This window comes from Alligator sinensis, unplaced genomic scaffold (assembly GCF_000455745.1).
Source record: "Alligator sinensis unplaced genomic scaffold, ASM45574v1 scaffold262_1, whole genome shotgun sequence".
NCBI classification, from domain to species: domain Eukaryota; kingdom Metazoa; phylum Chordata; order Crocodylia; family Alligatoridae; genus Alligator; species Alligator sinensis.
This window is the reverse complement of record NW_005841904.1, coordinates 657,248-674,595: the sequence shown is the minus strand read 5'-3', so window position 1 is coordinate 674,595 and position 17,348 is coordinate 657,248. Positions and strand designations below refer to the sequence as shown.

At 40.7% G+C, this 17,348-nt stretch overlaps 1 protein-coding gene across 2 annotated transcripts in view; it reads left to right on the top strand.

The window, feature by feature from the left end:
• FMN1 (formin 1) overlaps nt 1–17,348 on the top strand; it is a 236,426-nt gene that overhangs the window by 20,665 nt on the left and 198,413 nt on the right. The window contains exon 3 of one of the 2 annotated variants that reach the window (XM_025197755.1): nt 910–942. The exons of the other annotated variant lie outside the window; for it this stretch is intronic. Within the exon in view, the coding sequence (XP_025053540.1) occupies nt 910–942 (33 nt within the window). The remainder of the gene's footprint in view (nt 1–909; nt 943–17,348) is intronic. 2 annotated transcript variants of the gene reach the window in all.

The window sequence follows — 17,348 nt, the reverse complement described above, 5'->3', positions numbered from 1 at the left end:
AAGTGTTGCTGCTGGCACAGTGATCAGCCACTGAGGGACCTCGCAATTGGCCCCCAGTTGGTGATTGGTGGCTGGGAGACCCCAGACTTGGGAAAGCACCGGTCACCCATGGCATAGACAACAGTTGAGATAGGTTACACTTCAGTTCACACTTGTAACATTACATGTGATTTAATTCTGCCAGCAACTGTTGCATTAGATTTGCATGCTAGCTCATGGAAAATAAATAGGGGTACAGTCCCTATTTGTTAATAAACCAATCCCTTCTTCCTTAAAAAAAATAAATAAAAGAGAGATCCCCACCCCAATCATTTCCCTTTATAATCAAGGTATTCAAATCTGTGGAAAAAATGCAAAGCACAATTTCTGGTCTGAATCAGATTCCTTGTCCTGCTAAGGACATCATGCAAGGCAGTCAGGAGTGTTTCATGAACTTCATTTCCAATTGAAAACTTTAAAATTGTAGATGTGTAAGAGAGAGTTAATCATTACACAGTGAGCTGTGCGTCACTTTAGGAGGTGACTGTGACAGAGATACTTGCAAGTTCATTTTACTATCAAGTGTTTCCCTATTGAGGCAATGGTTAACTTGTTTCTTTTATGGTATATTTTGCAAGTAGTGTTAAAATATTTCATTTTTTAAAAGTACTTGCTCTTGACATTTTAGTAGAGACAGTAATTTTTAACACCAATTAACAGAAAGTAAACAATTCTTAAATTGTTCACAATTTTTCCTGATAATGATTAAGATGTTTTGAATAACAATGATAAGTAATGATGTTCTTAGGATTGCTGCTACTTCACATGAAATCCACAGAGGAACACCCAATATATTGAACAAATGTGAAAGTATGAATGTGCTGTTTGAATCTAAAATACACTCTTGCTTATTTATGCTTTTGTCTCTAGCTCACCTAAAACTTTACCAGGAGGGACCACCAGGTGGGTGGAAGAGTGTATTTTGTCGTCCATGTGTGATCAGTCCTTGTTCTCTCTTGTTACTTTAAAAGCACTGTGTATGTTAGTTATAACCTCTTCATAATTAAAAGATTTAAAAAGGACATATATGCAGGGCCTGTCAGAGTTTTGAGGTAAAAATGAATCCTTGCCCTTGACATTTTGCAGCATGGAAGAACCAGAATTTCCAGAATTGTAAATATTTATAGTGCTTACCTGATGACTTCAGCTTCTTCCAGCACAGTCCATTTACAGCTGTCCGGCTCCATTAGTTCTCTCACTAAAAGACCATGACAAAAAGTCCATGTGTGAATGGTAAATATTGCAATACCAAAATTGTGAAGTGACCAGCAAGACAGCACAGAACTGTCATATTTTTAGTCTCTGAACATCCTTATTTTATTTATTTATTTATCAGTGCAAATGCCTCTCAAGTAAAAGATAGTCTAATATATTTTTAATTGGTTTTGAACTACATTGGTTATGGCTATTTTGTCCTAAAGTTTTTTTAAAACAAACAATAAGTTCACTGTCAACATGAGGTCAAAAAGGGTATCCCTGTAAATGATGGGTACAGACTTCACAACCTCTGCTGTTTGCTTACCAAGGATATATCTGACAAGTGCTGATACAGCACTTGAATTTAAGCCAAAATCCAAGCAGAATTAAGTTACTTAAGAGTTTAACAATACTGGACTAGCATTTTTTTGTCTAAATACTGCATATTGCACAAGCACCAATTTTGGTTTTGTACATTTTTTTTTTTTTTTTAGTTTGAGTGCTGTAAACTTCTGGTAGCTTTTATTTTCTATTTTAAATTGTTAGTGCATTATATTTAATACCATTCTAAAGAATAATGAGTTTCAAAACAAAAGAAAAAGGCAGAGCATCTCATTCTGAACATGTCCAACCCCCCCCCCAATCTCAGCATTGCTGGAACTTTTTCTACTACCAAACCAAAATTCAGATGAAATTCATGTGATTTTGCTGAATGTTTCAATCTGAACAGAACTGCATAATCTGACAGGATATGGTTGAAATTTTTCTCATAAGCTCAAATTTGTTCTGCTACTACATTCATGATTTGTGTCAACTAATTTTGGAGAAGTTTTTTGTAGCTTGAATAAATAGCAATGTAAAGGTTGGTGAAAATATAATTGAGAAACTCCAGTATCAAATTCTATAAAAATAAAAGTGTCCGTGTTCTTTCCTGCCCAGGGCAGGGGGTCGGACTAGAAGATCTACAAGGTCCCTTCTGACCCTACATCTATGAATCTACAGCAAAAGAACAATATAGAAGTGCCAAGAAATATAAAATTTTAGACAAATACAATATTAACTGTGGCAGAGAATAAATTCTACTGGAAAATTTGGCATTGGAAGAATTGAAGAACACTAAGGAATCAGATGAAATTTCTGTCAAATTCTTGCTCAGTAACTTTAAATTTGTTCTAAATATGGTTTGGAGCATCGTTGTAGCTGCGGTGTTCCAAGAAGTGTACAAGAAGCAGGGGGTTGTTGTAATATCTTTTACTGAACCAACTATACAGTTGGGAGAGATGTTGAGTAAGCTTTCTGATCCAGAGTTTGAAAGAATGTCATTTTGTGCCTTAAAGTTTGTCCGACAGTCTCTCTGAACTGTAGAATTGGTCCAGTAAAATTTACCAGAAGAAAACCATTGCCTCTTGCTAATTAATATTGATTTCCTTTTTTTGCAAATTTTTCAACTTAGCTGCAGGAATTTTTTACCTAAACCAGAATAAACTCTCTTTTACCTCTCAAATCTGAATTCAAAACATTTAGTCAAAAATACAAATACATCTTCTTGGCACATAAGAACAAATCAAAAAAGCCAAGTTTGTGATTTTTTTTTAAATTGCTTTCTGTGCCTACTTTGTCTTCATCGCTTATTTAAAAAAATAAACAGAACACCCTGTCCTTTTGAAGTCACTGTGATTGTGAAACTTTGTGTCAAAGTTCCATTTAATATTCCTTTGCTTGTCATGTAATCTGTCTCATTTGAATGCATGCAATATTGTACCTAAGATGCTTTAAGACTCATATAGTTGATGCCTTTCTAACAATTTTTTGGTGCTCTGTAGTGTGAGTTAAACAAGAGCTGCTTGGAATTTGTTTTATGTTGTCCTGGTCTCGTTTTCTGAAGTTTTTGGAAGCAGGCATCTTAATATGTTATCATAAAATACTAAAAAAAGTGAATCGCTAACCACTATGTGTTCCAATACTAATATCTTAATGAATATAAAATCAGTACTGTCAGGAAATCTCATATCCTTCATTCATCTGGTTATGACTAAGTTCTTGATCATATTTAGGGCCCTACCAAATTCACGGGGGAAATGGATGTGCTGCAGATCCTTTAATCTTGCAGGATCCCCTGCACACCCTTCCCCACCACTGATTGGTGGAAGGGCCCTGCTTGTGGCTCACTCCTGATCAGCAGGGAAGCAAAAACCGTGATTTTAAACATGGCACCACTTTACTTCCCTGCTGGTTAGCAGCAAGCAGTGGGGCCACCAGGGATCGCAGGAAGCAAAAATGGCACCATATTTAAAACTGTAGTTTTTGCCTTCCTGCTAATCAGGAGCAAGTCACATGTGTGGCCTCTCCACCAATTAGCAGTGGGGAGGCACATGGGAGAACCTGCAAGATTAAAGGAGCCGCAGTGCACCCCACTCTGCCATAAATTCAGTAGGACCTTAATCATATTGTACCAAAGTGGGAACAGCTTTGTGTCTAGGTGCCATCCCATTGGCTTTGATGTACACAAGGGCCCATCTGGCATGGATCAGATTGCCAGTCAGGGTCATAAAACAATGGATTATACTGGCGCTCTGCCTCCTACATGGATCCCTCATTTTCTCCTCCAATGCACTGAGCCATCTTCTCCCTGCTATATCTTGTCTTTTATCTCCCCTCAGTTTCTTGTTCAAGTTATATGCTTAGATATATGCATCTGTTGTCACCTCTTTGATCTCCTTCCCCACAGATGAATTCTTTCAAACTACTCAGTACATGATATTCTAAGTCCCGTTCACTTTACAGTCTATTCAAGATTTGCTATTTTTAGTTTTGCTTGAGGTCCTGCCTACCTTTCATCTTCTGACCTGACGTGGCTTCTCTAATTTCTAAATAGTGTAACAAAAGAGTAAAAACTGTGTTGTCTAAAACTCGAGTTCAAAAATGTAGTTAAAAAATTATTATCCTAAATCTCCCATTCTTATTTCCCTGCTGTTAAGCTCCTCATAGTATGGATTTCTTTATTTGTCTTTGAAGTAGCATGGATACATAAGAAGCTATATATACATGATTCATAAATACACAATAACAAGATTAAAATAACAAAACCCAAGATGAGCAAAAGGACAATGTCTCATGCATCCTCCTTCAGAGCTTGTTGAGTTTCCTTTACTGTGTGATGATGACATATTTTATAACTCCATTTTTTCCAGCCCTAATGGTACATTTGAATATCATTCTGTCTGAGTGAGACCAAGATGTAGCTGAGAGCATGTATAATGAATAAGATAGAAGTGATAAGGCAGGCTGGAAAAAGCAACCAATTATAGACAAATTACAGCTTTTCCTCTGAGGATGGATTCACTACTGTTCAATGGAGCTCACCATTTGGAGGACTTGTTGCTCCCGGCTATCGTTAGGTAATCTAATACCAAGGATAAAAAGAGCAGAACTTTTTCACTCCTTCTTTGGGGCTCAGACTTTACTACCATAATTCATTCTTCTGTCAGCTCAGATTTTAATAGATCAGGCTAACCCTTGAATTCATTTTGAAACTGAAACTACTGCAGAACAAGGCTAAACAGAGTTCTCATTGTGAGCACATGGCACTGTGTTCTATCTGTTGTTCTAGATGGGAGTTTAAGGAATTGAATTTGATCTATAAAACTTTATGATTTAGGGCCCCCTGTTTGAGAAACTCCTTCTCTCACCAGGCAATAAAACAGATATTTACACAGAAATTCCTTTTGTTTTATAAGGAAGGGAATTTCTGATGGCATGTTGTCATGGTTCCTTGCCCACTTGAATTGAAATCAGGTTTTTGGTATGCCCTTAAAGGCACCGCATTCAGGTTATTTATTGTAGCATGTGTTTGGGGACAATTGAAATATGTTTTAGAGATCTGTTGTGTGTTCAAGTACATTGTGGGTGGGCAATTTTTTTTGCTTTTTTTTTTGCTTTTTTTGCTTTTTGCTTTTTTTGCGTTTTAAGAGAGTTCACTATTTTGATTGTGATGTAGCAGTTTGGGCTATATTCTGTGGTTGCTCTCTGCATTGCTTTTATACATATTAACCTTCATTAACTATCAGGATACATAGACAAGGTGGTAACCAGCTGGTGTGTCCCCTTAAGAAAGGGCAGCCATCCCTGTTAAAAATTGTCAGCTGTGGGGTATTATGCTTACCAGAGAGTCTTGCACTGTGGGCTAAAGCTCCCAGAAGAGAAAGCAGAAACAAAAAGAGCAAACTGTGAGGGAGAGGACACTGAGTTTGTTAAAGAAAAGGCAGGGGATATTTAGTCCTTAAGTTTGAGAATGCCAGCTCCATTTTATCCTTAAAGTTTGTGCCAAGAGCTTGGGGAGCTCTCTCTGCTTTGCAGCACATTACATTGCATTACCTCATGTCAGCTCCTGCTTAGCTTCTTATAGAGGTTGAGAAATTATTATTCCAAACTATAATAGGATTAAATAATATTGTTATAAGTTTGCTCTTTAAGCAATTCTCCAGTCTCAAGTTTTAAAAAAAATATATGATCCAATGAAATACAGTAGTTAACCCTTAAATCCATACATTCTGAAGTGTGAAGGACTACCTTCATTTCTGTTGGGTATAGGTCCTACAGTACAATTTTGGGTCATCCAAATAATATATTTTGTAAATGTTATTTTTCTCTGAATCTATGTTTTCTTTTTCATAGTTGAATGGGCATTTTCGGCATTTTGGGCAAATATTAGATAATGTAATTAAGGAAAGAAGCCTACTTCCTCAGCTAAATTCTGCTTACATAATATAATTAGGGAACAAAGTAATAATTGCTTCTACTCTAATTCATTTATGTAACGATTAAAGTGTATTTTCTGTCTCAAGAAATAAACTTCAAGGCTTTATATTCACAATAGACATTCTGAGAGAGAGAAGTGTGCTCACATTGGTTATAGATTAAAGTTGTTAGGAACTCATTAGTATTGAAATCAAACTTTTCATTAGAGAAATGCATGTATGAATTGTCCTTTTTTAAACCTAAGCCAATCAAAACACACACTTTTACAAAAAGCACTGAAAGATACACACCTATGTCATATTTCTCATTTCTACTCTAAGCCACTGAGGTACTGGAGCTGTTGAAAAGTCACCTTTTCTTAATGATTGCAAGTTTTCATGAAAAATGCCAAAAAAAAATTCATTAAACACCAACTTAAAAATACGGACCCTTGAGTGAATGCCACACTTGGAAAAACAATATGTGAGCAATGTAATAGATTTAACATTGTGGTGTGAGGTACAAATCTGAACTTCACAGTAAATACCTTTATAAATAGGGACCTACTTAATTCATGATTTCACAGATACCACAAAATCCAAGATTATCTGTAAAAGCCACAAAACCAACAACAAGAAATAACTTAAGAAAAATAAAATGCTGGATCCCCTGCCAAGGCCTCTCTGCCAGTTGGCACCAAGGGGTGGAGCCACATGAAGGGCAGCCAGCAGTGAAGATGGCAGCTGCTCCCTCATCCCTCCTCCACCACAAGGCCTCTCTTCCAATCAATGTCAAGGAGTGGGTCAGCAATCAAGATGGCAGCTGCCCCTTGTCCCCCCTTCCACTGAGGCTGCTGCAAAATGGCCACAGAATGAGAACTTTATTTTGTGATCAACCTGCAAAAATTGGTAAGCCACCCTATTTATAAATCGTTTTAAATATATTATGGCTGTATTTTGCTCCCATCTCTCTCTTGTCTATAAACTAAAACTTCACTTTTTTTACTTTTCTATTTTAGCTCTAGGTTCTAATCTTAATCAAATTCAGAACATTTTTAAGATGTGACAGTTAAGAAAAATATTTATGGATGATCATGATTGAGGCCACTCAGTGTCAAAGCAATTAAGAAATTATACAAAGGGATACAGTTTACTGACCATGAAGATTAGTCATGTTTGGGATGGAACTTGGCAGCCTTTAAATCACAGAGAAAAATTACACTTCACTTGAAGACAGGAAATGAAAAATGCTGCAATTAAAATCACACAGGAAATTTGAGTTAACTGGGCGTGTGTAGACATGCCCCTGACTGTGCAGTTGGTACTGCATAGTCATTTAGTGCCCACTGATACTGCGCACTCCTGGCAGCGCACAGGTAGCTTTCAACCCAAGTGTGCAGTAGTAATGCACAGTAGTGTCAGTGTCATAGTTATTGCCCGCGAATGCTACATAGCCATGTGTAGATGTGCCCACTGTAACTTAAACAGAGAGGTGTGACTGAAACCACAATTTTAACATGTGGGGAGGGAGGGAGGGTGACAAGGAGGTGTTGCTGAAGCTCCCAGGCCTGCAGGTGGAAGCTGGGAGGGGGTAGACAGAGAGCAGGAACATGGAAGCAGGCACTCTCTGCAGCTGCTCCTGACAGCTGGGGTCCCTTGTCCAATATGGGATACCCAAAGGGACCTTGCAGAGAATAGGTGCTGGAAGTGGGACTTGCCTGCTACCACTGCTGTCCCTGGCCAACTCCAGAACCCCTTGCAGCTGGAGCAGGGCAGATGTGGTCCTGCAGATTTCTCTATGCCTGTGTCAGCCAGGGAGAGGAGCAGCAGTGACAGACTGGTCCATCCTCTGGGTGAGGTCCCCCTTCTTCCACCCATTCCTGAAGGCTCTGCAAGCCTCCTGTCTCCACTAGGTTTCCCTTGTTCCTCTCAATCCTGCCCTTTCTCACAGATGACAGTAAAACAAGATACGCTGTCACTTACACAAGGACATTCTTTGCTTTGTGGAATATTTGACAATATTTTCCTGTAGCCAAATAATTATTTGACTGGTCAGTTGACCAACTTCCCCACAAAAAGATGTTTTCTTGTGTTAGTAAGTGTTTAGCTACAGAAAACTACAGGGGACACTTCATTTGGGAGTTTATATTTTTAAAGTATGCAAGCTAAAGATGCTTTATGTATCTAATTATTTAATATACATATTAATTCTTTTCTTTTTAAATGAATGAGTATAAAATAAGTGCAGTTATGGTACTTCATCTCTTGTGGTAGACCTAAGAGAAAAGCACTATCTTGCTGATACACCAGTGACCACCCCAAGCTAACTCAGTGTTTGGTAACGTAATCACTTGGGTTTCCAGTCTCCTTAAAGACATGTCTGTATCACCTCCCTTCTGAAACAAGGACTTCCCACTGAAAAACAAGACTTGCCCACCTGCCCCTTTCCCAGCAGTTAGGCAATGTAGTGCTGAACATAATAAAATAGAATGAATTGGAAATAAAGCCTCTTTATAGAGAGTGAATAGTGTTTTTCCCTTGTTTCAGGCCTTTTGAGTTAGAGATTTCGAATCCACAATAATGAGAGGTAACAGAATAGCTGAATTGTCCCAGTATAGATATAGGGCTGTGCAAAGATTTGGTCACCGATTCAATTTGGAGGAGATTTGGCCTGATTCGCCGGCCAAATCTTCAAGTCCAAATCAAATCAGGAGACCCATTAAAAGGTCAAATAGAATCTGAAGCCTCAGAATTGATTCAGAAAAGATTCAGAGAGATCCAGAGATTTGGATCAGCTGAGGAGAGGCAGGCACAGCCCGGCAGCTGCAGGTTTTCCCATGGTTCCTCTGGCTGTGCCTGCATCTCCCCAGACAGGGGGAACCATGGAAGAAGCCCCCATGGCTGCTCTGCCTGGCCCCACCCCCACCAGGCCCAGCCTCCCAGCACTTCAAAAGAAAAAAAGCCCCACCTTCACCAGCTGCAGCAGCAGCAGGGATCAGGGTCTCTGAGGGCTCATAGTAGAGCCTGCTTACACAGTGCAGGGTAGCGGGGGGCAGTGGGGATCACCCCCGCACCTGACACCTGCACAGTAGCTGCCCCATGGCGTGGGTGCAGCACAGCTCAGCAGGGTGGTGCACGCTGTCTGGGAATTGAGGCCGCTGGGGCTGAGCAGTGCTGGGCTCTGGCTGACTGCTGGAGCTGCCTCAGCAACCAGACAGTGCATGGTGTCCTGCCAAGCTGCACTGCACCCATGTGATGTGACAGCCAGGTGGGGGGGGGGTGATCCCTGCTGCCCCCCCGCCACCCTGCGCTGCATGTGTCAGGGATCTGCCATGAGCCCTCAGAGGCCTGCTGCTGCAGTTGGTGAGTTCAGGGCTTTTTTTTTTTTTTTTTTTTTTAAGTGTTGGGAGGCTGGGGCCGGGCAGGGCAGCCTTGGGGCTTCTTCCACAGCTCTCCCTGCCCAGGAAGAGGCAGGCACAGCCGGAAGAGCTGCGGGAGAAGCTACAGCCGCCAAGCTGTGCCTGCCTCTCCCGGCCAATCTGAATCTCCAAATCAGAACTAAATCTCCAATTCTGATTTAGCTGAATCCAATGGGGACAGTGATTCAAATCACCAAATCAAATCACTGTCCTCTGAATCAGCCGAATCTAAATCGAATACTTCCCCATTCATGCAGGCCTAATAGATATGTCATAAATGTTTTTTTGAGTGACTCAGACCTGAACTATGTATTTTAAAAACTATTCCACCCATTATTGCTGATGATATGTGTCTTCTTTCAGTCTGCTTCGTCACAGAAGCTGCATTTTTCTCCACGTAGTAATAGATGTCAATGGGACTTCCACAGCTGATGCTTTCTTTACTTGTTTTTCAGAATGCTTTAAAGACATCTGTGGATCTTAACTGTGACCTCAAATATCCCTTCCCCCTTTTTCTTACTGTCCATTTTTGGGTGTTTTTAGTTTTTACATTGCTTCTTTTACAACTCTGTTGCTTTCAGTTTTCAGTTTGAGTTTTCATGTAGCCAGAGCACAGATAGCTAACTTACTCCATGTAGTTCATCCTTTTTCATTCAAAAGTAATGGTATTTCATTTTTGCTCTTCATTTATATTATTTTAGATGTCAGTGCTCTGATTTGACTGGATCCACTTGAATGCTGTCTTATAGAATCATAGAACGTTAGGGTTAGAAGGGGCCTCAGGAGATCATCTAGTCCCACCCCCAACTCGATCATCCCAGCCAAAGCTTTGTCGAGTCTGGTGTTGAAAACCTCCAAGGATGGAGTTTCCATCACCTGTCTGGGTAACCTGTTCCAGTGTTTTACTACCCACTTAGTGAGAAAATTCTTCTTAATATCTAACCTAAACTTCCCTTTCCACAACTTGAAACCATTGCTCCTTGTTCTTTCATCTGCCACCACAGAGAAGAGTCTAGCTCCATCCTCTTTCAAACGCCCCTCCAGGTTGCTATTAAATCCCCTCTGAGTCTTCTCTTCCCTAGACTAAATGAGCCCAGTTACCTCAGCCTCTGCTCAGAAGTCATGTGTCCCAGCCCTTGAACCATTTTTATTGTCCACATCCTTTCTGTAGTGGGGTGCCCACAACCGAATACAGTACTCCAGATGTGGCCTCACCAGTGCTGAATAAAGGGGAATAATCACTTCCCTTTACCTGCTGGCAACACTCATACCAATGTAGCCCAGTATGCTGTTAGCTTTTTTTGGCAACAAGGACACACTGTTGGCTCATATTCATCTTATTGCCCACTGTTACCCTCAGGTCCTTTTTTGCAGAGCTGCTGCCCAGCCAGTCAGCCCCCAGCCTGTATTGGTACATGGGATTATTCCATCCTAAATGCACTTGTCATTGTTGAGCCTCATGAGCTTCCTTTTGGTCCCATCCTCCAATTTGTCTAAGTCACTCTGAATACTAGCCCTACCCTGCTACTCCCCCCAGCTTGGTGTCATCTGGAGACTTTCTGAGGGTGCTGTCTATGCCATCTTCCAGGTCAGTGATGAAGATATTGAACAAAACTGACCTTAGGACTGACCTCTGGGGTACTCCACTTCATACCAGCTACCAACTAGACATTGAGCCATTGATTTCTACTTTCTAAGCCCAATGTGGAAGCCAGTTTTCTAGCCACCTTACAGTCCATTCATCTAGCCAGTACTTCCTTAGCTTGCCTGTGAGAATGTTGTGGGAGACTATATCAAAAGGCTTGCTAAAATCATTGTATACCATATCCACTGATCTCCCTGCATCCACAGAGCCAGTCATCTCATCATAGAAGGCCATCAGGTTGGTCAGGCATGACTTGCCCGTGGTGAATCCATGCTGACTGCTCCTAGCAACCTTCTTCTTCTTTAAATGCTCAGAAATGAATTCCTTGAGGATTTGCTCCATGATTTTTCCAGGGACAGAGGTGAGGCTGACTGGTCTGTAGTTCCCTGGATCCTCCTTTTTCCCTTTCTTAAATATGTGCATTGTTTGCCCTTTTCCAATCATCTGAGACCTGTCTTGATAGCCATGAGTTTTCAAAGATAATGGCTAGTGGCTCTGCAATCACATCACCATCCCCTCAGCACCCTCGGGTGCATACCATCCAGCCCCTTAGACTTATGTATGTCCAACTTTTCTAAATCATCCCTAACCTGTTCTTTCACCACTGTTGGCTGCTCATCTCCTCCCCAAGCTATGTTGCCTGGTGCAGCAGTTTGGGACCTGACCTTGCCTGTGAAGAGCCTTTTCTGCATCCTCTCTCGCTAAGTTGCTTCCCCCATTCAGTAAGTGACCCACACTTTCCCTGATCCTCCACTTGTTACTGACATACTTGTAGAAACCCTTCTTGTTATCCTTCATGTCCCTTGCTAGGGGCAACTCCAATTGCACTTTGGCCTTCCTGACTGCATCTGGGCATGCCCAATCAGTACTCTTACAGTCCTCCCCAGTTATTTGTCCAAGTTTCCACTTCTTATAAATTTTTTTTATTTAGTTTACCAGCCAAGCTGGTCTTCTGCCACACTTGCTAGTCTTCCTGCACATTGGGATGATTTGTTCCTGCACGCTCAGTAAGGCTTCTTTAAAGTACAACCAGCTGTCCTGGACTCCTCTCCCTGCTCAGTCTGGCTTCCCAGGGGATCCTGCCTAAGAGTTCTCTGAGTGAGTCAAAGTCTCCTTTTCTGAAGTCCAGGGTCCTTACTCTGCAGCTCTCCATCCTTCCTTTCTGTGGGATCCTGAACTCACTTATCTCATGGTCTTCTATGTTGTAACAAATGATATATTGGTATATCTTTTAAAAATTCACGCTTGAGGATTGACTTTCCTTTCTTTTCAGCTCGTTGAGTTTGTGTTTACAAGGTTCCATACTTGCCATCTCAAAGACTAAAACCTTCCTTTATTAAAAATAAAATGAAAGCTAAGACTTCCCCTGTAACCAAACAACACCTGCACCAAGCACTTTAGGGGAAAACAAACAACTCCCCCCCCCCCCCCCAATTATCATGAAACTTACAATATAATCAAGATACTTAGGAGCACCACTTGTTACTTATGGGAGAATAATAAATCAGGTTTTCTTGGGGATTTCCTGGTATCAAATTTAGAGTCTGTGTTGCAAATATGGAGCGTGGGGAACATTTTTTCATTCCCAGGGTGCCTCTTGTGGTTTCTCAAACTGTTTTGAGATGCCACAACAGGCATGTGCTCATTCGTCTGGACATGGCCAATGAGCAAAAGCCACATAAACATATTGCAATAATATCAGAAATAGCTCCATTTAAAATGAAACAATTAGATTTAAAAACCAAATACATTCACAAAATTATGTTAAAAAAACAATAACACTTATTATAACAATACCTGGAAAGAGACTAGCTTATACTTTGTCCGCAAAGTGGAAAATGGAGGGCTAAATGTATAATGCCAAATTGCTTTGCCAGTCATTAATTAGTATTGATAGTTTTTTTTAATTCTTAATTAAATACTATAATTCCATATCCTCCACAAGGGGAAATCAGAAAGATTTTATGATTTATGATAGACTCGTCTTTGAAAAACCTAAATTTACATTGGACTAGCCAAGAATTTGTGCATTGATACTAATACTAGGAATATTCTTAATGGAGGCAGAAGAATTGCATTTGCCTTTTTTCAGAGCCACACTGCATCAGTAGCTCATGATCACCCTTTAATACATCAGTACACCAACAGCCCTCTCTTGGGCTCATAGACTGGAAGCAATAAAGAAAGTATTCAAGTAGAATACAAAACAAATTTGTGAGGGTGGAACTGGCATTGAGGAACAAACACCAATAAGAAAAATGAAACACACATTCTTTAAGTTCATTGGAAATGTTAAGATGGTCAGAAAGAAACAAATGGAAGCTAAGAGGATAAATGATTTCTGGTTTGATCTTCATTACTAAGAACAATGGAGAATTGCCTGCCTCCAGATGATAAAACTGTATCACTGTCTGACAAATCAAGGAGGTGATACAATAGCTCAGAAAAAAAGTAAATGGCAATCAGTCGCCTGTACCAGAGGGCATTCATCCAAAAATATTGAAGAAACCAAAGAACAAAGTAGCTCCACTGATCACGTACATAAATCTATCATTTATCATTAGAAGAGCTTCCAGACTGGAGGATGGTCGGTACTGTACCAATCAGTAAGAACATGTGATGAGTGTTTTTTCCCCCCTATGGAGGAAAAATGTTGAAAAAATATTTCAATTAGTATGCTGTGATACATTGCTGAATGGCAAAGCAGGTAAAGTGAAGGTAAACCACATATACCGTATATTGCTCAATCAGTTTGCACTGCAAGAGCAGTGTGCAGAAGCTTCAACAGGGTCTAAGATGCTGATTATATGAGCTCTTTCTTATTAATTAAATATTTTCTTAGTGAACTTACTTTGAAATGTGTACGCTTTCCAAAATTTGTATTTGGTTTTCCAGGAAAGGAGAAAGTTGTGAATCCTTAAGTAGATTGAGTCACAGCGTGTTCCTTATTTCTGTTTCCCTGTCTGGTCCTCCTGGTGTGAATTGCTTCCTGTACTTTCAGCTCCCAAGCTCCATCCTGGGCTGCATAAGATGGACATATTTGAAGGGAGAGTTGGAAGAAAATTTTGGCTTTTTTATGAGAGGTTTGGGAAAAGAAGAGGCAGGTTCTGAAAATTGCATTAGTTCTGAGTACTTCTGTTCAGAACATTAGAGTGGATATGTGTGTTCAGTTAGAAAATAGTAATGAAACAATTATAATGTATTAATCTAATTGATGGTATTCGTTCAGTTTGACTAGTGCATGCATTTTAGCCACCTCATCTAAAAAACAGTGCAGATAAGTGGAAGGAAAGTAATTAGAGGTAGAGTTGAAAAGTTAACAAACAGTTCATTATGTAAATTTGTGCTCTTCTCATAACATGTTAGTAAGCAGAAGGCTATTTTCTCATTTTATTTTTGTCTTAAATTACTCAACCTGTTTTTCAAAAACATCATAGCTGGAAAAAAGTGAGCTGTCTCTGGTGAAGGTTGTTTATTATGTGCAGAATTTAAATGTACTTTCTCGGCTGCAAAGATACAGGACTGGTATCTAATAAGATACTAATAAGGTCCCCAAACCATCACAATTTCCATGATGTTAAAGATAAGCAAGAAGATCTTTTTTGCTTGTATAGTAAATAGTTGTGTTGGCACAGCTGCCCTAAAATATCTATCTTTGGCTATTTTTTGAGACAGAACACTGGGAGGGAAGGGTGGGTGGGTGGGTGGGTAGATGGATGGATAATTGGGCCTTTTCCAGTAAGTCAGCTTTTGTATTTGCAAATACTGATTGATTTTATTTTTTTCAGTAAAAGCTTAAGTATTAAGTTATCAACCTGGCAGTGACTGTTGTGCTGTTTAATTAATCAAGTTAAAATTGCTCTTTTAGTTTTTGTCCAATAGTCTATCCTGTACTTCTTTTAAATACTCAGATATTTTAAAATAAACTTTTCCACAAGTTTATTAAACTTATTTTCTTAATATATTACCAGCAGATGCAATTAACATATGCATATTTTAACAGAAATTAAAATTGGCTTTTTGCTAGATATCTTAAAAGAAACATCTCATGTTATGACAATTTGCTAAAGTAGCAGTGATTTATTGTCATTGACTTAATGAGCTGTTGCTTTACACAATTACAGGAAAATTAAGAATATGATACTCTTCCAAATGAGACAGATATAATCTCCTTGGTTCTCCTGGGATGAAAATGGTAGTTTTTTCAGAGCAGAGGAAAAGTATAGTAGAGGCAGTAAAGCCAGGCAGGGAACCTAGGAAACAGTCAAAAGAGAAGGAGCTGTGTTGTATACAAGATCATGCATCAATGCTCTCTCCTGTTATTTCCTCTCATATAAAGATCCCTTTTTTATCACTCTGTCAGACAATCCAAGTTGCCTGTTTTCTCATTGCAAACTGTGTTGCTAAGAGTACCTGCCCCTTGAACCATTTTCTTAATTTTATCTCCCCTCTAGGGTATTATCTAGACTGCATGGCTAAGGACAGACGTTACACATAAACTGGTTTAAGTGATCAGAAACTGGTTTAAACCTGTAACAGAATATAAATTCAGTGCACATAAACCAGTTTCAAAGGCTAGGGACAGACATTCAAAAATCCTGAGCCTGAATTGATTCAATCTTTGCAGGTTAGTTTAACTTGGCTAGGCTAAATCAGTTTTGTAACCAGGCAGACATTGCAGAAATGCAGACATGTGCTTGCAGTGGCTCAGGCTAGAAGCCAGGGAGTGCTAAAGCAGCCCTCCCTTCCCTTAAACAGTACTGAGCTAAGGGAGGGAGTGGCCAGGCCCCAGCAGGATGCTTTGATTAGCCCGGCAGGGAATTGATAACAGTGTTTATCACCCCTAACTCAGTGTTTATCACTCCATTAAGAAAACAACAGAGGGACAGTACCACCTGCCTGTTCATTCTACCTGTTGTTTCAGCACAGACCATCTCCAGAATGTGGTCTTCTAGCTAATACACAGACATCTCTCCACAAGGCAGAGGGGGGGGTGGAATTCCTGCTTAGCAGGGAGTGGTGAAGGGGTGCTGGGGAGCAGCTCACAGTCTCTGGAGCTGCAGCCAGGGAGCAGAGCAGAGGGGAGGGGCCAGCCTTGCTGTGGAGCAGAGAGCCATACCCAGCCCAGAGAGCATGCCAGGATGCCAGAAGAGTCTGATTTATCTTAAACCAGCAAGGGGTCTGGGACAGACATTCAACTACATTCAATCAGGTTTATCTCAAACTGGTATCAACCAGTTTCAAACTGGTTCATGTGCACTGAACATCTGTTCTGTTACAGGTTTAAACCAGTTTCTGATCACTTAAACTGGTTTATGTGTAATGTCTGTCCCTAGCCAAAATGGCTGAAACTGGTTTAATCTGAAACTGGTTTAAGATAAACCTGGTTGAATGTAGTATCAGAGTTAACTAATTTAGGTCAAACCAATTTATGCAGTGTCTGTCCCAGACCCCTTCCTGATTTAAGTTAAGCCAGAATCCCCCAACATCCCAGATGCTTTGCAGCCCTGGGCAGGTCTGCCCTGCCCCTCTGTTCCCTAGCTAGAGCTCCGGTGGAGACTGCAAGCACAGCAGCATCTGCCCAGCTTCCCCCTGTCCCACCCCCCATTGCCACTTGCTGCTGAAGCAGTGATTTTCTCCCCACCCCCTTCATCCCATCTTCAACAGCATGGACCCCAGCCCCACGGGCCCTTGGCATGTGATATGCTAGCTAATGCTGAGAGGTGTCTGTATGTGTGTCTCTAATTGCACTGGAAAAGACAGAACAGTGTCTGTTTAGGGCTTTTTGGAGCTAATCGACAGGTCAGCTGGTAATGTCCCTCCATTCCTTCCTTGGAAAAAATCTGTTTAAGAAGAGCTTGAACTAATGAGAGAGTCTTTTGTTTTGTTGATGGGCTGATAAACACTTAGCCCCCAGCTGCTTTGCAGCTCTGTCAGGTTTGCAGACAGGGAGAGGGAGATTGAAAAGCTCACTATCATAAACAGATGCATGTACTGCACACCCCACCTTTGCCTCAGAGTGCTAGCCCAGGGCTGGGGGCTGACAACACTCCCGCCCCTTGACCTGCGAGCTGAGACGGTGCAGGCAGGGAGCAGGTTTACACTCTTCCGTAATCAGAGCATCCTGCTGGGGCCTGGCCCCTCAGCTCAGCACTATGGAAGGGAAGGGAGGGCTGCACCCCCCAGCTTCTAGCCTGAGCCACTGCAGGCATGTGCCTGCATTTCTGGAATGAAAAGGGAATGTCTATCCACCTCCAAATTGGTTCAGACGTTGCCAGTTAGACTAACTGGCAAAGATTGAATCAATTCAGG